Source organism: Ammospiza caudacuta, chromosome 6 (assembly GCF_027887145.1).
Source record: "Ammospiza caudacuta isolate bAmmCau1 chromosome 6, bAmmCau1.pri, whole genome shotgun sequence".
Classification (NCBI taxonomy): domain Eukaryota; kingdom Metazoa; phylum Chordata; class Aves; order Passeriformes; family Passerellidae; genus Ammospiza; species Ammospiza caudacuta.
Genome location: NC_080598.1, coordinates 55,576,232 through 55,600,598, shown reverse-complemented (window position 1 = coordinate 55,600,598; position 24,367 = coordinate 55,576,232). Strand labels below are relative to the sequence as shown.

Here is a 24,367-nt window from a genome sequence, read left to right as displayed (position 1 = left end):
ATTCATATTCTGAATTTCTGTCATGCATCCAGGGATGCTTCCTTCAACCTGCTGTGTGCCCTGGGGCAAACCCAGCAGAGTGCTGGCTAAAGCAAGGGGTGCTGAGCTAGACCCCAACTTCTCTGGATACCATTCGAGACCCAAATCTCAATGCTGAACTATCTACAAAGAACTGACACCTGCAAAATACAGTTTAAAACCCAGAAGTAGCACCAGGGAGACCATGTCCATGTGACTGAGTCCCAACAGTGAAGGCTTGTTTTGGTTTCCTTCACTGAAAAAAAAGACACTTTTATTCAGGTGGGATCTGCTTCTGGCCTGAATCCCACCAGGAGTGATGTGAGGGGCTGTGAGGGCTGGAGAGGTGGTGATATCCCCAGGGGAGTGGGGTCTGCCCCAGCATGAGTCCACACCATCAGGTCTCTGTCTCACTCGCATTGTACAGAGGGTTGAGGTAGAACACCTGGAGATCTTTGGACGCCACTTCTGCAAGGTCAACATCTGGAGGCTCCTGCAACAGCAAGGGAGGAAAACCAACCAATGGGGAAGAGGAACAAAACCCTTGGGCAAAACCCACCCAGGGCTGAGTCCCTGCAGCAGCCAGAGGCCGGTGACCTCAGGGACAACAGGAATGTCCCACAAACCCCTCCTGGCCTGGGGACAGCAGGATCCCTCTCAGGTAACCCCAGGAGGATTTCAGGAGTGTCACAGCAGTCAGCAGCCCATGCCCCAGGCACCCCGGCAGGGGGGACTCACCACGCTGAACACGGGGTTGTCAAAGCCTTTGTCACTGGCTGGTGCAGGGGGCGCCGGCTCCTCCATCCTCTCCCAGGGGTGCTGCGGGCGCAGGGTGGGCAACCTGGGCAGAGCTGGGCATCAGCACCCACAGCCCTGCAGCCCTGCATCTGGGCATCAGCACCCACAGCCCTGCAGCTGGGCATCAGCACCCACAGCCCTGCAGCTCCCCCAGCTGAAACCCAGCCGCCCCAAGAGGTGGATGGCAAATTATACAGGGGGAAAACATCAGGCTGTTATTGGAATGGGGTATTTGTAACCCTGCCCAGGGAAAAGCAGCTGTACCCAGCAGAAATCATTCAGCCTGGATTTCTGGGACCTGCATTCTGGAGGGAGGAGTTTGCAGAGGCAGGCAACTCTAGCACAGGCTTCATTTTGGAGCAATCATTCCTTCCCTGTGGCCTAAATGAATTGCCACAGAGCTGGAACCTGTTCCCACTGTAATCTCAACAAGTATTAATTACTTTTACCATTACTTTTATCATTGCTTTTATCACATTATCATTTTTTTTCATCTTAATCACCATCACTACTTGTGTTATTTTTTCATTACTTTTCTCCTAAGGGTCCCATTCACTGAGTACTCCCCTGCACTGGGCAGCTGCTGCAGGTGGGCTCAGCAGCAGGTCCATGCACATCACCTCAGGAGCTCTGAGGGAAGCTGTGCCAGGCCCCTTTTGGTGGAAACAAGGGGACCTGCAGCTCCAGTGGCTGGGCTTGTGTTCAGTTCTGTCTCCTATAGCTACACAAAATTCCCTCCTGCTGCTGACAGAGCTGGTTTCAAAGGCCTGTCCAGCATCCAAAGAAGCATCAGTGAAAGATAAATCATCAAGTAGCAATTATGGGCCTGGGAGTTTTATTTAGAAATTAAATGAAGGCATGGGTTTACTGCTAGGAAATATCATGTCAGCACGTGTCAAGCAGCAGGGCAAGTGTTCCTGGCCAGGGCCACTGCTGCACAGTGACAAAATCCCAGTGGAGAAGGCAGGAGGGAACAAACAACCTGACTTGTGAGCCTGTGACACAGCAGCCCCAGCACAAGGGAGCTCAGCACCCCCCAGCAGACACAGGTTCATTTTGCACATGCAAATTTAAACAATTCCTGAGCCCTGGTTATCAAGTGTACAAAGTCAACCCCACTTGCTCAAGCTGGGTACCCTGCAAAACCCTCCATGAGAAGGTGGGTGCATGTGGGAGAACAGAGGTGGGTGCCCAAAGCACCCACCATGGGCACTGCTGGGATGCCCTAATCACAGCCAGGCCCCATATCCAAGCTGTGAGGGAAAATGGTGACGGAGAAGGGTATTTGTGATGAGCTCCCAGCTGTGGTGCAGCCAGGTGCACCCTCCAGCCCTGCCCTGGGACCTGCACTCTGTACTCCATGCTGTGTAAACAAGCAATGCACCAGAAGCTGCACTTGCTTTTGGAATGGCTATGAAGCTGTGGGACAAGTGTTCTGCATTATTTTGATGCATTTCTATCAAGCTGCTGGCAGGTTCAGTCCTCCCCTCCCCAGCAGGGCTGCAAACTAATGGTGCCAAGGAACAGGAGGTGTCACCAGGCACCATGACAAGGCTGGGCAGAGGTCAGGAGGTGTCACCAGGCACCATGACTAGGCTGTGCAGAGCTCAGGAGGTGTCACCAGGCACCATGACTAGGCTGTGCAGAGCTCCAGCAGCCCTGCTCCCACCCAAGCACTCTGCACCCTGCCAAGAGGCAGCTCCTCATGGTCATGGAGGAGAATGAAGCAACAGCCCAAGAGTACAGAAGTGCCTTTCAGCCACCTCACCTCCAGAAAACCATGAGGAGCAAGGACAGGTTTTAAACTGACACAGGGCAGGTTTAGATTAGATATTGGGAACAAACTCTTCACTGTGAGGGCAGTGAGGTTCTGGCACAGGTTGCCCAGAGAAGCTGTGGATGCTCCATCCCTGGAAGTGTTCAAGGTCAGGGTTGGGGCTCTCAGAAACCTGGTCTGGTGGAAGGGGTCACTGGCTATGGCAGGGGGCTGGAACTGGATGATCTTTGAGTCCTTCCAACCCAAACCATGTTGTGGTTCTGTGAACAGTAATGGGAGGTGGCAGGGTGCCAGTCCATGCCCCTTCCCATGGGAGCTCTGGGCAGCACCGTGTGCCCTGTGTGCCAGGCTGGAAGGACAGCCTGGGCTGGCAGCTGCTCCCAGGCAGAGGCAGCCTGAATATCTGCTGCTGGCAGAAGCCCCATCCTTACCTCAGCTTTCCCCTTCTGTAGAGAAAGAGGATCCCTCCAAGGAACAGGAGACTGAAGAGCAGCCCCATGACCGTCCCTGCTGCGATCCTGCTCACTGGGGGGCTCCCCACCTGCCCAGTGGCAGTGCTGCCAGTGGCCACTTCCATTCTGCCACTTGAAATGCCGAGAGCTTCACCTGGGAAGAAACAGGGATGAGGATTGTACAGGGCAACACATCCCCACACCCATGGCAGAGGGAGCCTTCAGCTGGGTCAGGTCCTGCCTGCCTGGCTGATCGTCCTTCCCTGGGAACAGGAATGGGATTCACAGGTGGATGGACTCAACGGGGACAAGCCCCTCTGGGTCTGCCACCCACACAATGACCACCAGGTCCCCTGGCTGTGACCTGTGTGCCCATTAGCATCTGCCAGTCTTCACGCCATCTGCAGAAGTGGCGTCCAAAGATCTCCAGGTCTTCTACCTCAACCTGTCTCCTGTCTACCTCTGTCTCCACAAGCAGCATTCTGGCTGCAGAGCAGCTCTCCAGACAGGGAATCTGGGGGCCCTGGCAGGCACCCAGCTGGTCATGGTCAGACGTGGCATGGAAGCACACTGGTATCCCAGGCTGCAGGAGGAGAATTGCCAGCAGGGCAAGGGAGGTGACCCTTCCACTCTGCTCTGCCCTGCCCTGGTGAGCACAGCTGGAGCTGTGGTGAGCCAGGCTCTTCTCAGCAGGTCCCAGTGGCAGGGCAAGAGGCAATGGACAGATACTGAATATGGTAAATTCCACTTAAATACCTATATTCATCTAAGTATTTATATATAAAAAACTGTTTTACTGCAGAGAGAGTCAGTTGTGGAGACAGGCTGTGGAGAGATGCTGTCGAATCTCCCTCCTTAGAGACATTCAAACCCAACTGGCCATGAGGGCTGCTGGCAAGGGAATGCAAAGCTCTGGCCAGCAGTGGGTCTGGGTGCCCCTGCAGGGGACCTGCTGAGGAGAACAGGGGGTTACCGTGCTGTGCTACGTCCTGCATGATGTCTGCTGCCAGCTGCTCGGCAGCGGTGCCCGCCTGCGCTCCCGCTCTGTCATCAATCAGCACGATCTGGATGAGAGGAGCGGCGCCGCGGGACACGAGGCCCAGGAAGGTCTGTGCTCTGTGCACCTTGGACATGGCCAGCTGCACACCGGCGTATCTGGGCTGCCCAAAACACAAGGAGACAGTAAAGCCAGGGAGAGGACAGGCACACATCAGGCACATCTCCAGACAGCCACGATGGGTGCAGCTGCAAGGCCCACCTGAACCCTCCTGTGAGCCCCACCACGGAGCTGCCATCCCTGTCACGGCAGTGCCATTCCATTTCCCAAAGGAGAGGCCTGTACATCCCCTCTCTCCCAGGCTGGGACCAGCACCCAGCACACAATGAGCCCCCATGGAGGAGAGCATGCTGAGAAAGCAATTTCATGTATCACACCCATTAAAAGCTGTATGAAGACGTGCGGCTGTAAGGAGGGCAGGCAGACAGCTTTCAGCTCAGGATCAATAGTGCAATACCCTGGTATCGAACCTCCCAGTGCAGCACAGAGCACACCTCCTCCCCCAGCAGCCCCTGGCAAAGAGGAGGGATGTCATGTTGTGTCTGACAAGCAGCAGCATGAAGTGATGCTTTGTAGAGCATCTGAGAGCTGGCCAGTGCCAGGGAATGCCCGGCTGCAGGTTTGCCCATCCCAGCTGTGTGTGCTGAGCTCCCTGCTCTGCTCTGTTTTCCAGAGCAGCAAGCCCCCCTGCATCCTTCCCCACTGCAAGCCAGCAGCTCTTCCTGCCCTGAGCTCAGCAGCTGGTGGGGCTGTGGTGGGGAGCAAGGAGTCAGCTCCCACAGTAAGCAGGCACATCCAAGAGGTCACACAGGGAGTGTGGGCCCTGCAGGGTGGTGGGGAGTGAGCTGCACCCCTGGCACAATGGGACCACATGCCCCAGACAGTCCCACAGTCATCATGTCACCAGCAGACGTGGCAGGTGGCTCGTGGTTTCATTAGCCCCTCCCAATCTGGCAGGCTCAGTACCTGGCTCAGCAACTCTTGGACCAATTTGTCCTGGTACTTCTGCAGGTCAAAATCAGGAGTGAACTCCAGGTTAATGGTGGCCCCTGCAGCCAGAAAACAGACAGACAGACATCAAACTCACCACGGGTGGGCACAGAGCAGCCACAGCAGCACAGCTCTGACTGCTACAATAGGCACTGGAGACCCTCTGGTACCCTGTGCAACTGATCTGGCTGGGCTCAGGGACAATCCTCCCCTGCTGGTCTTTTTGTCAGCTGGGCTTGATGAAAGGCCTTTGACTTTCCAGTATAATCTGGAGAGAAGCTTTCCCTGGAAAGTTTTCTCATACTTATCCCTCTGGGAAGCTCTTTATTTCCCTGGTTCTGGGGCATGAGGCAGCACTACCCTGGCTTGGGGGGGGAAGGCTGAGGAGGGAACACCTGTGCTCCCCACACCACTGCACTGCAGTCATGGGGACAAATATTTTCCTGGGAAAAAATACAATTAAGCATTTGATGAAATTTTAAATTGTCCTAAAGAATGTAAGGGCCTATGCTTTTAGGAGCACACTGGAGAAACATATGGTGGCATTTTAATGAATTTGGTATGACATACCAAATATTGGATGCCAAGTATCCAGGTACAGTTGTGCATGAAAAATTGCCCCTAGCAACATTTCATGCAGATTAATGGAGGAGCAGAGACAATGCTGTCAATCTGCATGCTTTTATTTTAAATAAAATTAAACAAGCTGGCTGTTGGGGAGCTGACATTACAGTGGAAAAGGCTGCATGTCCTCTGTGTGTTTTCAGCTGCATAAACTCAGCAGAGCCCTATTAGCTTGACGAGCTGTGACATCCTGACAGGATAAACCAGAAGCAGGGACAAAGGGCTGCGACTGAGAACAAGCTCCCAAAAGCCAGGATCTCTTCAGAAAGATGTGCTGGAAGGTGGCACAATGGGATCTGCACATGGGACCCACAGATGGGACCCTTGCCAGCAGGGATACAGCAAAACTCCAGCTTACAACCAGCAGCAAGGACCCCCTGCACCCAACTTTCCCCCATGGAGCCAGGGGAAGCAGGCTGGGGCAGCTGGCATGGCAGGGAGGAGGAATAGGGCCGTGTTCCCCACTCACCACAGATCCCACAGCAGTGGCCAAGGGGCTGCAGAGGGCTCTGGCACGCTGGCTCTGGGCACTGCCTCCCTGGTGCCCTGAGCAGGGCTGCGCAGATGCGGGGGCCATCCTAAAGGAGAGCAGGGCAGTGTCAGTCCTGGCCCCACAAACTGTATGGGAACCCCCAAAACGGGAAAGGGAAGACTCACCAGGGCGTTCCCACAGGCACAGCCAGACTTATCAGGACAGCCAGTGCCTGTCACCTGGAGAGTGCCATTGCCATGAAACTGCAGCGGGGCAGAGGGGCCCCCCAGGTACCCAGCCCAGGATGATGGGGTGTTCAGCTCCTGTGCAGGGAAGAGCAGCAAAGCAGGTGAGTATGCCAGGACAGGTCCCAGTGCTGGCCCCAGGCACCCAGCCATGCTGCTGGGACACCTGGTGTCACATCTGATGGCCACCACTGGGAAGCCCCAGTGCAGGCAGTGATGCAGCAGGAAAACCCTGCCAAAGCACTCATTCCATCTTTTCCCCTGGATCAACATAAAAACTCTCTCAAGCCAAACACAATGACGCTGAGATGGCTGGGCCTTTTCTTCTTTTGCTTTCCATCTTTCTGCTGGCTCAGAGAATTCAAGTTACCAGCTTTTCACTACTGGGAGGAAGGGGGCTGGGTTTGAACTGTTTTCCCTCTATCTGGGAAAGAATTTCTATGTGCCTGGAATTAGCAAAGGCTGAGCTAGACTAACCAGCCTCATCCTGCCAAGTCACCAGTGATTCTCTCACCCACTCTCTTCCACAGAAAGTGTCTCCATGCTCTGGCACAACAGGTAGATTTCTCAGGCCCTTGGGTGAAAATAGTCATCACAGAGCACAGAGTAGGCTGGCTACAAAGGGATAGAGAAGCTCATAAGGTCAGTTCTCAGGAAATATGCTATGATCATAAAAAGCACCTTCTCCTTCCATCTCATCGCTCAGCAGCAGCCCCAGCCCTGAGCGACAGCCAGCAATGGTCCCTGGATGGGATGACGTGCTGTGGGGTAATCTGAAGCATCAGCAGGACCAGCATCACTCTGAGCACCCAAGAGCATCCACCTCTGCATCCCCAGGGCTCTGTGGGGCTGGGGTGAGTTCTGCTGGGGCACTGCCTTGTTCAGACTCGCCCGCACTCGCCTGGGCACCAACTGAGTCTATTACTCAAAAAGCAGCTACCTAATGCCTGGCCCTGAAATGGCAGATCCCAGCCAGCACAGCAGCAGAAATAATAAATAACTTATGAAACGCCTGCCGCATCTCCCACTCCTGGAAGGAGCCTGTGTTTACCGCTGCAGTGCCTGTGATCTTCTGCTCCTCCGACCAGAAGGGACAGGGCTCGTGGGGAGCCTGATTCCCGGGCTGAGGCACAGCAGCCTGCCAGCGCTTCTATAATTATCCCTCCAATCAATTAAAGAGCAGTGCTGAAGCAAAGCTGGGACACGATCACTGGGCCACAGGCCATGTTAAGGTCGGGGGCAGGAGGGAGGTGTCCCCAGAGGGTTCCTGAGCAGCACGGCTGCAGACACGTGCCTGGGAAGGGAGTGACCCCTGGGAGCCGCAGAAGCTGCCATTTGCTGATGGTTTGACCCGTGCATATTGGCCCTTTTTTAAACATTCATAGTGAGACAGCCTGCACTCCCACACTTCAGTGAGGGAGCTGATAACAAACTGGTTGATGCAAAAAGCCATAGAGGCCATCCACAGCAGCAGCAGCAGCAGCTCATGGAGCTGCAGCCCCGCGGGTGTGCCCATCTCCCCGTGCAGCGCTGCTCCCCCTCTCGGGGCTGTGCTGAGAAGGAGCCGAGCCAGTTTCTCTTCCTCCCCGCCTCACCTGGCCCATGACAGAGATGCTGCGGAGCTGAATCACGGGCTGCGCTGAGTCGGTGTTTACCCGGAAGGAGGTTTCGGGCTGGAAGATAACATCGTCGTGGCGGCACGGGACGCGCTCCTCATGCACCGAGAAGATGGGCCCGCCGGGCCTGAGCTCCCCGCTGGGGAGGACATCCCGCCACAGCGTGGGGTCGAACCACGAGCGGTGCTCAGCATCAGCAAACCTCACTGTTCCACCTGGAAAAGGGACAGAAAAGGCTGAGCATGACCCCAGCCCAAATCCAAAGCCCCAGCAGATGCATCTGGGTTGGTAAAACCTTCACCTGAAGTGAAGGATCTCACCCTGCGGGCAGGGAGCCGAGGGCTGGCCTTGGCATCCCCCTCACGGGCACCCACTGCAGGCATTTCCCAGAGCTTGGCAAAGCTTCCCAGAACTCAGGGCTGGGGTCTCAGCCCAAATCCCACATCTGCCTGCAGGCTTCCAGGCCCAGATCCCACAGGATATTTTTTCCCCATTTTTTAAAGCTCATCCTTAAGGAGGATGTTAAGGAAGAAAACATCTGCCTGAATGCTGAGTAACAGCTAAATCTGATAAAAATGGGTATGATAATTCATGTCCCAGTTTCCCAGCAGCCTGGCAGTCTGCAGAAATATGACAGGCACTATTCCCTGCAGCAGGTAACCCCAAAGCCAGTGCTCAATTTAACTATCAATTATTTAACCATTAACCATCTCCGTGCTGGTTAGTCTTATCATGCAGGGCCCTGATTCCTTCTCTCCCTTCCCGGCAGCTGAACCTTTATCAATTCAGCCAGCATGCAGGTATTTAGTGACTGAATTATTTGAATTCAATTTGAAATCATGCTTTAGGGAAGTCCATTTGTGAAAGCTGTCCCAGAAACAGCAGCTGATTTCAGGGGAGCAGTGCATGGCCAGCAGGAAAAGCCCAGTGCCAAGCACAGATGCTAGAGCATCCCTGCTGGGGGGCAAAGAGCCCCAAAACAAATAAAATTATAGGGATGAAGGATTTCAGAGTGGTTCCAGACAGTCTTAAGATACAATCCTTCTTCTGGGCAGACTGATTTAGACTTTTTCTCTCTTTTTTCTCTTTTTTTTTTTTTTCCATTCAGAGTGCAGGCACAGATGCTCTGCTTGAATACTTCCTTCCCTGTAGAGGAACTAAAAAGTTACTTGCCACTGAAAGCATGGGGCAGTTCTTAAGCACCCCAAATACACCTCCCTAGAAAACAGCTTTCAGATAAAAGCAGGCAGCAATGACACAAAGCTCCTGCCTCAGCCATGGGCTGGGGGAGGGGAGGATGTGTGTGTGGGGCCAAAGGCCAGCGTGTTGTGGTGACCATGGTTTGGATCACCAGTGTGTAACTCCTAACTGGTTTTCTTTAGAAACACCATGGCAGAGAAAATAAGGGCTTTGATGTGGCTACATGCTTAATAGGCAGGGGAAAATACAAACAATATTTGCCTCTCTGCTACAACTTCAAAGGCTTCCCTACTGTAATTACCTTTTAAGAAGACAGGTGATCTAGGAGGAAAAAAAGATCTGATGTGAGGGAGGTCATCAAAGAAAAGGTAAGTATTGAAGAGGAGTGATTCACTTTGCCCTGAGGCAGGACCTTTGTAGAAGTATTTGGGCTGAATTTACACGACTCATCACAGCCTGATGGGTGCCTGGTTTGGGCACAGAATACCTGAGTCACAGCCTGGATCCCAGCTGCCATCGAAAGCTGTGAAGGCTGCACCAGCTGCCAGCAGGAACTCTCCGTTCAGGGGCAGGTACTAGATAAAGGATGCAGAGTGTTACTGTCCTGCTGCCAGCCACCCAGGCTTGTTACCAAATAACACTGCTTATTGTTAGGCTGCCTATTACAGTCTCCAAGGCACTTCACAGTTATCAGGAGCTACCCTTACCGTGCCCCATGTACCTGGGAAAGTATCAGCTCCTGGTTTTATGGATGAGCATCCTGTAATGGGGAGAGGCAGTGTGACATTATCCTCCATAACACAGAAAAGCATTCAGAGGAGCAAGAACAGGAAAAAGCAAAATAAGCTCTTTGACAGTTTCTTCCTCCTCTTGTACACACTCACAGCAGCTCAAGAAAAACCCAACCCTACTCTGCAAGTGCCAGAGGCCCCCTCACTTAACAGGTTCTCCCCTCCATGGGCTGTGCTTGCCCCACAACATGTAAATCAGGGGCCCAGGCTATGCTTGGTACAGTGTCAGGTAGTGAATTTGCACTGAGCACAAGCTAAGGGAAATGCACAGTGGCATTGGGAGCAGCTTGCCACAGCCAGACTCTCTTCTTGCTGGGCAGGACATCACCAGCTGTAGTCAGGGTCACAGCACTGACCTGGCTTCAGCCTGCAGGGCCCACCCATTGACAAACATCAACAGGCACAGCTCTGCCATGGGAGCCTTTCCAGCAAGAAACTGTGGCCACCTGGGTCACCAGCCAGCACTGCTAACTCTGGGACAGGCCCTGACATATGGTTGACTCAGGCAACTCATCCACAGCAAACAGGTTATTCAGCCCAGCCCATCTTATTTTACATTTAGAAATTGAAGAGGGAAAGTCGTTATTTCTTCCAATATTTTAGAGTCAGTGATGCTCAAGGCATCCTTCTCTAATTTGGTCTATCCAGTGTTTTAGCATCACTCCCAACAGCAGCTGAAAGCTCTCCAGGACTGAGTTATGCCAACGTACAGGGTCCTGTGCTCAGGCAGAAAAAGTTAAATGGGATTTTAAGGTTTCATCTACTTAACTGGTCTTTAAATATGTATGTAGGTTAGAGAAAGCAAGAGTTATGACTGACTGCTGCATGGTGGCCATGACAGCTCTCCGTCCCTGGGCAGTCCTGCCTGAGGATGCTCAGTCCCACTCAGAGGCCACCATGGGGAAGGGATGGGGGAGGTGGACAAGGCAGAAAGCTCATCACCCCCAAACTCTAGGTGGGCACCTGCTAAGAAGTTGAGTGCCTTGTTGGTGCAGTGCTTTGAAAGCCTTAGCCCTGGTGCCTCTCTCCTGGCTCAGGAACCTTGAGAAGCCAGGACAGTGAGCAGAGGGTGGCTGTCACCAAGACAAGTCCCCAGTGCTCCTCTGCACCATCTGCTGTGGACCCAGCAATGCCATACATTGGGCTGGACAACAGGGGATGACACTGGGAGTAACTGAGGTTGGGGCAACATGTGCCCCAAGAGCATGCATTCCTCCCCCCAGCCAGGAAGAAGCCTTTGCTTAGGGACATTGCTCCATCAGAGCACAGCTTGTGTCCTGCCATCAGGTTCTCTGAATTTCTATTACTTTTGAGTAAGGAAATTTGTCCAATACTAAAGCACTGAAAAAGGCTGAAAGGTCTGCCAGGATACAAAAGGCATAATGTTCTTTAGCTGCAGATGAAAAAGCCATCAAAACATGTCTGTTTTGAAGCTCAGGACTTGGTTGGCATTCAGCTGGGTGAGGGCAATGCTACCAGCTTCAACCACAAAATGCTGCACTTCAGTTCAAGTGCCCTGGCTTGTTTTCCTGTGAGCTCAGGCAGGAGTGGGTGATGGGACATTAGGAGCAGTCAGCTGCCACCCATGCTCAGGCCAGTGCCACCAGCACTGCCAGCCCAGTCCCTTCTTCCAGGCTGGCTGGGCCATTGCAGCCCCTGGCCCCTGCAGCCAGCTGTGCACAGCAGGGCCAGGCAGGAAGGGGGCCAGCTGGCTGCTGGGGCCAACTGAGCTGCCCAGCCTGGGCCTTTGGATGGGATGCAGCAGATCATTTCACCAGCACAGGGTACCAGCTCTTCATGGCAGTCAGCTCTGGGCACCCTGCACGTGCTTGGGAGGGCAAGCAGGTCTGGATGGGCCAGCAGGACACAGCACCAGTTCTACTCAAGAGGAGAGCTGGGAGAAATGTCTCATGCCAAATCTGCCTCATGCCTGCAACACCTGTGCTCTGGAGACATTGGCCTCTGACCTCTCAGGACAAGCTGCAGCTTCTCCAGCCACCACAGGAGATCCCCCTCCACTGCTGAGGCCAAACTCCCAGGCTGGCTGGTATTCCAGAGGAAGCTGCTCATGTGGGTGTCAGTGAGGCAGTGAAATGAGAGTGAGCACACACCATGTCCCTTCACACCCTGGGATTACCCAAACACTGCAAGCACCGGCCCTGGAATTAAAATGCAACACAACACGATGCAAGACAGGGCACAGAGTCACCTCATCTCCACAGACATCAAGCTCAGGAAGAGCTCTGCACTTCTGCTTCATCACGGGAATGTCTGGGGCTGGGCCCTGCAGCTGTGGCTCCCTGCCCACTGTGCTGCACATCCACCACCAGCCCTGCCTGAGATTCTCACCACAGGGCAGCATTTCAGGAGAGTCTCCATCACCCAGTGGATCTTTGTAAATAATTTGCCCTTTCTTTTTTCCTAACATAAGTTAAGCATCTCAGCTCGCTGCAGAGGACAAATAGAGACTCTGGTTGGGCAGTGGTTTTCTACCTTTGGGAATTTAGTATGGAAATTGCATGGAGGTTGGGCCACTTTCCAAGTACATTTTGAACTGAGCAATGACAGGTACCAGTGGACCTAAGCCAAAAAGCTGGAAGTTTCATCTGCTTTCCCTTCCTCCTGCCAACATGTACTCCAGGGCCATTAATATAGTGAGTGTTTAGAGTCCCATTAGTCATTTTCCATCCCTGATACAGGTAAATCACTTATCTCCTCAGTTATCATTATCAAGTGTAATGACAACCAAAACACAGTCATTTTTCTTATCAAAGTCGGGGGGGGGGGGGGGGGGGGAAAAAGAGGAAAGACCCTATGTGGCTCTTGGACCAGCCCCAGCATTGCACTACCAGAAGGAATCTGCTCCCTCAATGCATAAGTGAAAAAGAAACTAGCCTCCAAAATGTGAAATAAAAAATAGCAAAGTCCTGAGAGATGGCTTTCCAATCAGGTGGCCTCTGACTGGAACCAGCCTCTGGCAGATTCTTGAGTCCCAAGCATCAGGCTGAGATGACTGACAGGAGCACTGTGACTGGCATGTCACCATCATCAGACCAGGTATAATGCACACTTGTGCTTTAACCTGGGTGAACAACACTGGTGACTGCAGCGAGGTCTTCCCCCAGCCTTGCTTTTATTTGCAACATCAATGCATTTGAATTCCTTGCTTGGATGGGATGGTGCCACCATCCCCATCACTCAACAGTGTGCCTGGGCACACTGAGCTCCACAGTGCTGCCTCCACAGCTGCACCAGCAGGCAGGTCAGCAGCCACAGCCCCCAGCTACATCCCCTTGCCTGGCACCCAGCCCAGGAGCAGCTTTGGCCCTGGTGCTGCTGGCTCTCCACTGGAAAACATCACTGGGATAGGATGCAGGTGGGCTATGGCTCCAACACAGACTGCTGTAACCCACCACAAGCAATAATGCACAAGGGAAATTTCCATTTCATCTTTCCCAGTACAGCCCTGCTGGGGCAGTGGCAGCAGCAGGCAGCCAGGGCAGCAGATGGGTGGGCCCTGCCTATTCTGTCCCAGGTGGGAACAGCAGGGGGATTTTCCCAGGGTCTGCTGGGGCTGGGGGTCTCAGCACAGCTGGTGCCTGGGTGATATCCAGCTGCTGGCTGACACCCCAGAAAGGCACAGGGCCAGGATCATCCACAGGTGAATCCCTCAGACAGCGCTGGAGCATTGCCAGGGGCTTGCTCACAGCCCAGCATTCCTTGGGTTCATTACTGAGGCTTCATTCATCTACCCTCTGGTCCAGGTGAAGCTTTCACCTGCTCCCTCAGGACAGTGTCCTTCCCCTCAGCCACCCACGCCACCCCACACCCCCAGTTTGCTGCCAGAGCCAGCCTGCTCCTGCCACAGCCCTCAATCCCACATCAGCTAGTCCAGGTCCCCAGTAAGGCAGAATGACCTCCTGCCACCCCAAGACCTCAGTGTGAGGGTTCCTGCTGCTGGAGTAGCACCTTGCTGCCCAAAGACCTCCCTGCTCAGGCACATGGTGCCATGAGGAATGGAGCTTTACCTTCCCAAGGAAACCAGGCCAGAACTGCAGCCTGTATCCCCATGCTCGTGCAGGCTGGTGCAGCACGCCCGGGGCACAGAGGCTGGTGCTGATGTCCATAGGTCCCACCAGCAGTGGTGGGGGATGCCCACAGCCCGGCTCTAACCCCAGCAATAGCTCACCCCTCTGCTTCTGACCCAGAGCAAGCAGGAGCACAGGCACAGGCACGGCGTGCCAGGGGATATCATCATTTCAGTGTCATCCCCTGCAAGCTAACGAGGTGCTTGGCTGCTCTCCCTGCCCAGCAGCAGCAGCACAGCCGCGCTGTCATTAACGCCGGAGCCGGCTCCCCTGCTGGGGGTGCTCATCACGTTTCACGGTGTGTTTCAGCACACGAGCTCCCCACAGCACCTGCCCAACCTGGCCTTGCCACCACATCCCCTGGCACAGGGTGGCCTGACACATCAGGTTCCCAACACATCACGGTCCTGCCCGTCCCTACAGAGAAGCCACAGCTCCTTGGCCATGCCACGTATGTACTGTCTGATACAACCCCTGCCAAACCTCCCCAGTGAAAGCCATGGGAAGACAAAAAACAAACAATAGACCCAAAAAGCGCATTAACTTGATTGCCGATGGCCAGTACAGACTTCTAGCTGAACAGGTCCTGACATCATACAAAAATCAGGTGTCACAGGGACATGGGAAGCCCCGAGCTGTGGATGCAGAGACACAAGAGAGGCTTAAAGCCACTTGCCAAATCTATTTCAGATTAGTTAAGCTCCTTTTCCTGAACTTTCCTCTACGGGCAAGGGCAGAGAAAGCCAGGAAGAGGTTGAGGTGTGTGCAGAGGGGCCATGCCCAGCAGAGAAGGGATGGCAGACAGTCCATGGAACAGCTTCCCAGCCAGCCAGGCTCTAGCATCCGCTGCAGCCCAGGATGCTGGCAAGCTGCTCTGCTCATCAGACTTTAATAACTCGTCCTGCTGGAAACCAGCCTGAAATGAGCAAATAGACTCAGGGAGATGAGTGTAAATGGCTGCTTTACCAAACTCCTTTCCTGCATGCACCTTCATTGTAAACACTGACACAGAAAAGACTGCAGGATTCCATCTTGGAATTATGTGCTGGCACACACTCCCCAGAAATTTTTTATCTTCATCTTAGGGGAAGGAAAAATAATCCCTTTTCTGGTTGTCTCATTACCCTGGTGTCTGGGAAGAGGTGGGGGAGGGAGCACCGGTGCCTGGGACTAGCGCGAACTGTGGCAATTCATTAGAGCCGGTGCCCCTGGAGAGCAATTGGCATTTCGAGATCAATCTCTGCCAGGAACCGAGCGGGAGCATCCTGCAGCAAAGCCGAGTACATTCTGCTCTCACAATTAGGCAGCTAAAAATATAAGGCTTGGGGGAGGTGTCCCTGGTCAGACCCCAGTGCCACTCAGAACCCTTGCCCAGCCCTGCAGCCCCTCGTGGGGCAGGCAGGGAGGGGGTTTGGACAGATGCTGCCCCACAGCAGAGCTCGGGGATGGGGCAGAGCTGGAAAGGTGATGTCAGGGCTGCCGAGGAACCCCAGCCAGGGTCCTCATCCTGGGGTCGAGCAAGGCTGCTCGGCCCATGTGAATAAACCCGACTCCTGCCACCCCAAAAACAGAAGCAGCAGCATCCATCCCTGGCCCACATATCAGTGCTGGCCAGCTCAGGCACAAACTGCACCAGGGCTGCTGTTCCTGGGGCAAACACCAGGCTCACGGCTGCAGCCATGCCCTGCCCTGGCTCCCTTTGGAAGCACAGACATAGCCAGAGGGTCCACTCACTCTCAAGAGTCTTTCTCCCCAATCAGGAAACAAACAAAGCCAAATTCTGCCTTGCCCTGGAGCACCCATGCCAGGCATCATCACCTCCATTTCCATCTTTTCTGCACGTTTAGTCTCAGGCACCTCCAAAAGCTGGCTAAATACTGATCTGCATCTTTAGGCAGCTAAACACCATAGAAAAATCCAGCCTAATCACAACGGTTGTGCATCAAAGCCACTTACGCTTTAAGCTGGATTTGGATTTAATGTGTGACTGAATTAGGGATCCATCTGAAACTTCAAATAACTGCTGAGCTGGGTGCTCAGTGGGTGAGCTCTGAGCAGGGAGGCAGGCTCTGTGCCCCAACAGCCTCCCCCCAAGAAAGCATCTCCCAGCACTTGGCTGGTGCCCACATGGGATGGATGGGGAGGGGAGCTGGAGAGCTCACCATACAGAAGTGAGCTTTCACATAAACGTCCAGGAGAGGAGCAATGGTGACACATGAGGACTGCCTGGCACTACACTCAGCTGGGGAGTTGGGATGGGAGATCTCATGCTGTACCTCCACCAGCAGCACCAAGCATGCCCCCCTACAGCAGGCACTTATCTTCATGAAAGTCACTGACAGCCTAATCCTTCCTCAGCCATGAATTTCCTTCTATGGTACTATAGCAAACAACATTCTGCTTTTATTTTTTTTTTTTTTTTTGGCCAAAGGCTGTATAGCATCTCCATGGTGACTCTAAAGCTTAATGTATTCTTGCTGATTTAAGTGATTAATGCTCCAGCGCGTGTGGCTGGCAGCCGAACAGGTGCAGCCCAGCCTCCCTGCAAAAATCCTCATGACCAATTCATTTTCTAACCAGCTGGTTGCCAAATTTCATGCCATTTGCATGAGTGGCAGCCTGGCTCAGGTGGTGGGTTTCATTCCTTTTTCATCCCTAACCTTGGCAGTCCCTGTGTCACCTGGTGACAGCAGAGCACGGCAGTGAGCAGGAGGGAAGTGCCTGAGCTGAAATTACAAAGAAATATTAACCACCTCACTAAGAGACATGCTGGGACAGTTCACAGGGAATGGCTGGGGCAGTGATGCTCACAAGGAAGGTGTGAGCTGCAGTACAGGTTACAGGCAGGGCTGGCTGCTCACCTGCAGTGCAATTCAGCGCAGGAGGAAGATGGTGCCCTCACAGCTGCATTCCCTCATGGATCCCTCCCCATCTGCACAAAATTCACTGTAACCCTGGAGCCTGTGCAGCTGCCTGCCAGCAGCAGGGGCCCAGAGAAACCCCAAGGCACAGAGGGTCCCCAGGGGCTGCTGCCAGCACTCTGGATCCTTTGACAGGGACGAGCCAGGGGTCACTGGGGCACCCTGAGCCATCCCTCAGTGGCAACAGGAGCCATCCTCCCGAGCAGGGGGCAGGGCCATGGGTGTTGCTTTGTGCTGTGCAAAGGTTGTGTGGATCTCCCTCTCCCCAGGCTGCTCAGCTCTGCTCTCCAGCTTGGCTGCAGGAGGCTCAGCCGTAATGACTGACGCTGCTCTGCAATTATGCACTTTGCAGGCCTCTGATGAAAGTACTTTAGAAATATTATACATTCATCTGTAAGTAAAATAAAATCTACTGGAGTGGTATTTTGCTCTTTTCTTCTCTGGGTAAATTCCACATCATTTATTACATTATATTTGTACGTATTTCCCCAGTACATTCTTTCCTTCAAAAATTCATATTTAAAATGCCATATAAATAAAGTATCTTTTACAAATATTTGTAGAGGGATTAAACATGGCACATGGCGTTATCAAAGCATCAAAACTATTAGTGGCGTAGACAGCCTGAACAAATTACATCACATAAATTTCAAGGGCTTCTTCAAATTCAATGGCTAATAAAAGAGCAAAGCTGCCCTAAAACCAAGAGAGGAATCTCATCCACAAGCTCATCAGATCTGGAGGAGGAGGTTTTCCAAACAGGATCCAGCCCATCTCTTCCTGTCCCAGCACTGGGAGAGGGCTCACTGGGAGAGGGCTCACTGGGAGAGGACCCATCCCCCACTGGCAGGCTGGGACAATGAGTTTGCTTTCCCCTTTAATTCCTCCCTGTTAAATTTTACCCTCCAAGCCACAGAGATTGAGGGCCCATGTTACCATGGGTGCCTGTCAGCCTGCTCTGGGACAGAGTTCCTCATGTAGGACAAAACCAGGTTGCTCAGAAACCCCCTCTGAGTTGAGCCCCTTTCAATCTTGTATCACTCAACACACACATTTCAGCAGGGTGTTGTGCCCATGCTGCCACAGCTAGACTGATCACACCACAGAAAAATACAAAACCCAATGGCACTTGAAAGAAAATTTCTCAAGCAACATTCTGGGATTTCCCAGAACACTTTGTTTTCATTTTAAGATATTTTGATGTCAGCTTCATTTAGCTTCTGCCCAAGGCTAGTGCCTGCTCTGTCAACAATGCTGTGGGTTGGTGCTCCTCAGCCAAATACTGCTAAGCTCTCCATCACATGGAGGGGGTTTATCCCTCCTTTGAGAAGAAAAAATCAATTTCTTTAAAATGAAATTGGATTTTGCTGAACTTTCTCTCATTTCCCCCAAATAAAAACAAACAAACAACAAGCAAACAAATAAACAACAAAACAAAACCAACCAACCAAAACAAACAGAAATGGGCTTTTTGGTTCCATGGTACAGAGAAACCCAGGCTGCTGTAGGACTCCTGTTCCTTTCCCCAGCTGAGGCATCCTTAGTCTGGCTGGACCATGGACAAAAGTGTCAAAGACCATGGAATGAGTTTAAACTGACAGAGGACAGTATGACATTAGATATTAGGAAGAAATTCTTTACTGTGAGGGTGATGAGACACTGGCACAGGTTGTCCAGAGAAGCTGTGGGTGCCCCATCCCTGGAAGTGTTCAGGGCTGGGTTGGACAGGACTTTGAGCAACCTGGTCTGCTGGAAGGTGTCCCTGTCCATGGCAGGAGGTTGGAACTGATCACCTTTAAGGCCCCTTCCAAGCCAAACCATTTTATGATTCTGTGGAGAGGGGGACAGGGGAATGTGCCACCAAGCAGAGCTCCAGGGCTGGCCCTGCCCTCACCCACCCTAATTCACCTCTGCCCACCATGCCTTACCATGTCTGTCAGCGCATGGGGAGACCCGACGAAGACTGAGACAACCTGCAAGAAAAGCAAGAATGAAGTGTGCTTTGCCCTGGCAGGTAAAGGGGCTTTTCCAATGCCTGACGGTGTTGTGTGACAGCAAAAATAAAATAAATTTAAAATGTCTATACCTTGTCCTTGTCAAAGTGAACCACATCCCTGGCACAGGGGACTCTGCCTTTATCCCAGTTGGAGGCGGTTTCGAAATTGGTGTTGGGGATCCACTGCTTGTACACGGCAGCGGTGGCAGCTGGGAGGGAACAGAAAAACCAGTTTAACCCAGTCCATGAGAGGCACTGGGAGCCTGCTCTGGGATGTGCTTTAGAATGGCTTGGCATTTATAGGTCAGATTTGGGGATTTTCTACCCAAAAGCAGCTCCTGCATTGTCCCAGCTGAGCAGTCACAGCCCTTCTCTACAGAGGGGATTTTTTTTGGCTGGGTGATGGTTTTAGCCACTCAGACAGGAAGAGAAGCAAGGGACAAACGCTCAGCAAGCAGACAGAAGGCAGGGAAGTATCCTGCAGGCAAAAGGTAAGAATAGCATAGACCTGGTAGTTAAGCAATCCTTGCAGGGGGCTTAGTTGTCACTCAGACTAATTAAACAAGCAAAGATTCCTCAGCCTTTGTTTTCCAGAAGGTACAGAGTGGGCATTCAGAGCTGTGATACCACTACGACAGGGCAAGACAAGAAAGGGCATTGGCTGTGGGACGTGTAGCACAAGTACAGGCTGCTTTCATGTGTTCGGAGCTGGAGAGGGAGGATTCAGTGGTGTACTTCAGTCTGAGACATAAATGTGTCGGGAAATAGGGTTCTTCCCCCTGGGGTTTCCTGGGACAGTGGCAGTCCTGCCCTTGGGGCCCCACAGGGATGAGCCTGCTGGGCAGGGACAGGACATGGCAGAGGGGGTTTCACTCTGACCTCTGTTTGCACAAGCACAGCAGAGCAGCCTCCCGACCTGACACTGCCCAGGCTTGGCTGGGGGATGCATGTTCAGCTGAAGATGAATGAACCTCCACCAGCCTGAATTAAATGGCTTCAGGCAAGTGAGTATGAGACACAGAAAATTACCTAAAACCCCCCTTACTTTTGTAATTTTAATGGATCATCTTTTCTGTAGGAGAAAGACCCATAAAATTACAAAGTATGTAGAAAGCCCGTGGTGGAAGGGCTGGGGCCCTGCAGAGGGAACGCAGGCCCAGCCCGGGGCGGGAGGGGCTCTCAGTGACTGCAGCGCTGTACAAAGCCCGGGCCCGGCTCCTCCGAGCGATGGGTGCGATGTGCCTGCAGAGGCTCTATCAGCACACAGAGATCACCGTGAGGTGCAATTTGCGCTGTTTACTCTGCCAGGGGCTCTGCCGAGACCGCTGGCTGTAATAGCCGTCTCCAGATGAACAGGAAACGATGTATTTTTAACCAGAATGAAAGTCCTGGAGCCCAGGTGCAACCGCGGAGGAGCTCCTGCCTCACGCCGGGCTGCGGTGCCTGAGGGAGCCCTCAGACTGGGCGAACACACCCGTGCACTCTGTAAAACCCTCCGAGAGGGAAAAAAACATTACCGGCGGTAAGAACCGCAACCAAGCTGCTGCTCGCAGTGTTGTGGGCATAAACACCTTCCTAGCTCAGAGCAGAAAAGAGCTAAAGAAGGAAAAAAAGCCCCCAGACAGCAATGGCAAATTGTTCCGTCCTTGCTGCTGTTCCCTCGTGTCCCTGCCGCCGGGAAGCTGGGGAATGGAGAGGCCGGAGCTCCAGCCGCAAGGTTCGGCCGGCCCCACGGCACGAAGCCTCAGGGCCCGTAGGCCGAGCGGGCTCACAGCGGGCCCACCCTGGGCACGGCTCCCCCGGCCGCAGGTTAATCCCTTTGCCCCCTGCATTCCTGCACCCTCCCCAGCCCTGGAAGTATCAGTGTGCTGTTTAATCGGCCCTGTCTCCCGGGAAGCGCAGTCCTTGAACACCAAAGCTACATGCATATTCAACAGGGAGCGTGTCCTGCAGCGCAGCGCTGCTGACTTCAAATGAGAGGCTCAGCAGGCTCTGCACGGCTGTCCCAGCCTCGGTGCCTGCCTGCCTTCCCCATGTCCGCCTGGAAATGCCTTCTCCCGTCTGCCAGTCCGGTACACTGGGAATGACAGAGCCCGCAGCTCTGCTCCAGGGCTGCTGGAGTACACGAAACGCGGAGCTCGCCCAGCGGTCACCCCTGCTCGCCAGGGCGGCCGGGCCCTGGCCGTACTCACCCAGGAGCTGCAGGATGCCCAGCAGGGAGAGCAGGCGCTTCATTCCGCAGGCGGCTGCCAGCCCTCGGCCCCGCGATCCCTGCCCCGCTGGACCTTGCACCTTCCCGGGCACGTGATGGGCTCAGCCGGGGAGGCTGCAGGGAGCAGGGAGTTCATCACAATGGGAGGCAGGCTTCCCCCAGCACGAACCCCACCCTCGCTCTGTCCCTGAAGCTCAGCTCCGTTCCCAGTCCCCCTGTTTCCTTGGAACCCGTTGGGAATCTAAGAGAGCCACTGAGGAAGCAATTGGGGAGGCAGGAGTGGGGCTCCCCCAGTTGGCTCACCAGACCTCGCGCCACGCTCCCCCACCCATCCAGGGCCAGCTGGAGGGTGTCGGGGTGAGCACATCCCTACCGAACAACAGCTACCTCCCAATTACTAATAATGGCCTCCGTGTATTTTCAATTAGCTCGCTTGGAAGGGAGCAGCTCCCAGCCACGACTCGTACTTTGGCCACCAGCTGATTTGATCATTAGCCGGCAGCGCCAGCACAGCCCCACGCTGCTCCTGTGGCGGCTGCTGGCAGCGGCACCGGTGCATGGGGATGCAGCAGGAGGGGGAACTGCACCATCCTTATCCTCTGCCACAGCATGGAGCAGTGCTGCATGCCGGCCCAGGATGTGTTAGGGGCAGAAAAGAGTGGGGAGAGAGCATGGATGGTGGCAGAGGCTGATGCCAAGGAGAGAGCTGTGGGGCTCAGCTGCCCTTCAGCTGACACTGGCACCAGCAGGGCAAGGGCAGAAGGTTGGTAAATGCAGGGCTTCACTCGAGGCCAGGAGGAGACTGGAGAAGTTCTTGGAAGGGTCATCCAGTGGAAGGGACACAGACCACAAGAAGCTCTCACCTGACATCAGCAAGGATTTAGGAGTGCAAACCATCCCCTGACATCTGCAAGGATTTAGGAGTGCAGGAGTGGGAAGCAAACCATCCCCATCCCACCATTCATACTCCCCCTGCTTCCTAGCTTCCAAATTGGCAGACAGACTGAGGTGCCGGGAGAGAAAGCTCCTTAGAGCTGCAGCTCTAAGCTTGGGCATTAGCCAAAACACAGTCAGCACTTTCTACCCAGGGAGCTCAATGCTGAGAGATGTCCTCGAGGTTAAAGGCTCCTGCACTCTAATTACCACTCACAAATCTCTCCTAGGGGACTCTCAGGGTGAAAGCTGGCTGCAGTGAGATGTCCTGTATTTTAATAGAGGGAGGAAAAATTATAAATCATGGATACTTGGCAATTAGAGCTTGGAGAAAGGACTGCAGTGAGCAGAGGGCAAGTGCATGCTTGTCTGTGCTCTCAGCATCCTGCAGCACAGCCAGGATGGGAGAAACTGCTCATGGGACCCTAAAACCCACTGTGCTGGGATGTGCTCCACACCCTTCATTTTACTTTCTGTACTCTGTGGCTGCTGCTTCTCAGTGCTGCTCGTGCCACCAAAGCTGATACTTGATTTTAAATGAGCTGGAACTCATCTGGCAAGCAGGCAGAGGTCAGAAATCCCCAATCTGCCTGTAAAACTCTGCTCAAGGATGGACAGTCCCTTCTTCAGCATTAGAGTAGTACAGGGCAGGGTAGAGGAATGACAGAAATTCCAGCAAAACTGGGGCCAGAGGCTCACTGCAGCATTGCTGAATAACCCAGTCAGAATAACTCAGCCCTTACTGTGGGTCTCTCCCCAGGGCTGCAGCTTGCTCCTCTCCATCCCAGCTTTTGTTGTTGCTGCTGTCCCAAGATGCTGCTGAGCTCAGGACCAGACAGCACAACAGAAGGCTGCACAGGAGCAACGTTTGGGTCAGGTGGTTACAGGGGGAGTGAAACAAATTGAAAGGAAGGAGAAATCAGTCCCCCAAAATTAAAGCAGCTGCCCTAATGCAGAGATCAGCACATTTCACCCCTTGCTGCCTGCCCATCCTTCTGCTCTCCCGTGCTGACTGCCCACAGTTCCCCAGGGGTGGGGCAAGATCATCACCAGCACAGAGGGGAAACAGCACTCAGTGGATGCTTTCCCAGCATTGAGTTATAAATGGGCATCAAAGCCAAAAACACTGTTCTGCTTAGAGAGCCAGCAGAGCCACCACCTAAAGCCCTTCTGGACATCCAGCTCCTCCCAGAATTTCCCTGTTGTACAACTGCATCTCCCCTCACCGCTTAAATTTGTATCTTGCAACACAAGGGACTTTGCCCAGCATGAGCACTCAGAGCCAGCACTTTGCATCTGGAAAGGGAGCTCGGGGCTGAGCACAAAGCAGCGATGCTGGGGGCACCAGGCCCCAAGGTGGATGACTGCCCCCCACAGCACACACTTCCTGCAGCCCTCCAAGCAGCAATGGCACCGTCCCCAGAAAGTCATTAAGTGCATGGAAAAATTACTCTGTGGTAACTGTGTTACACGCCATGGCCTCAAACAGAGAGGGAGGAGAAGGCAGAGGTGTGCCAAAAACTGGCTCCAAACCCCCAGTGCTGAAGCCACCCCCTGTGGGAGTTGGGCTGTACCCAGACACAATGTTTGCCAGTCTCTTTGGCACAGGGCAGCACTGCTGAAGGTTTGAACACGAAGCTAAGCTTAGATAAATGAGGAGAAACGGCCTGGCAGGTGATAGCCCCTCTAGCTATTTTCTATCTCATGGCTGCCCTTAAAGCAGGCAACCAGAGAAAATCTCCACGTGATATTTCCTTCCATTTAAGAAAAAAGATAGTCTTGAGTGCAACAGCACCATCTATACTGCCAGAATCAATCTCTGGTGGCAGAGGAGCTGTGTGTGCTGCTGGGAGAGGCATGGCCTCGTTTCAGGGCTGGTCAGGACCTGAAGCTGAATATACAGTCAGTCTGTGCAGTTAAATCCCTCTTTGGAGCTCCACACCAATTCAGCAAGAGGAACTCACCCAGCTTACAGGCCTCCAGCAGCCACACAGTCCCCTTACCCTCAGGGCAGCAAGGCAGGAGGAGTCACTGGAGGGGATCACATTTGGGCTCAGAGCTACCTGGAAGCTACACCCCAACTCACTCCTTATCTAGTAGTGTAGAGCAGGGGAACAAGAGCTTCCCATTAGGGGTGTCCACAGGAGCAGCTACAGAGCGAGACCTGTGGGGATGTA

The 24,367-nt window shown here is 53.5% G+C and overlaps 1 protein-coding gene across 1 annotated transcript; it reads right to left on the bottom strand.

The window, feature by feature from the left end:
• Positions 1-186: 186 nt before the first annotated feature.
• On the bottom strand, positions 187-21,292 carry AMN (amnion associated transmembrane protein). The gene is made up of 12 exons (XM_058807717.1): positions 21,238-21,292; positions 19,136-19,254; positions 18,978-19,022; positions 9,737-9,824; positions 8,029-8,264; positions 6,374-6,511; positions 6,186-6,294; positions 5,069-5,151; positions 4,019-4,205; positions 3,025-3,199; positions 757-859; positions 187-511 (listed from the first exon to the last, which is right to left on the bottom strand). The coding sequence occupies exons 1-12, from the start codon at positions 21,278-21,280 to the stop codon at positions 416-418; spliced, it is 1,422 nt and encodes a 473-aa protein (XP_058663700.1). The 5' UTR covers positions 21,281-21,292; the 3' UTR covers positions 187-415.
• Positions 21,293-24,367: the final 3,075 nt, after the last annotated feature.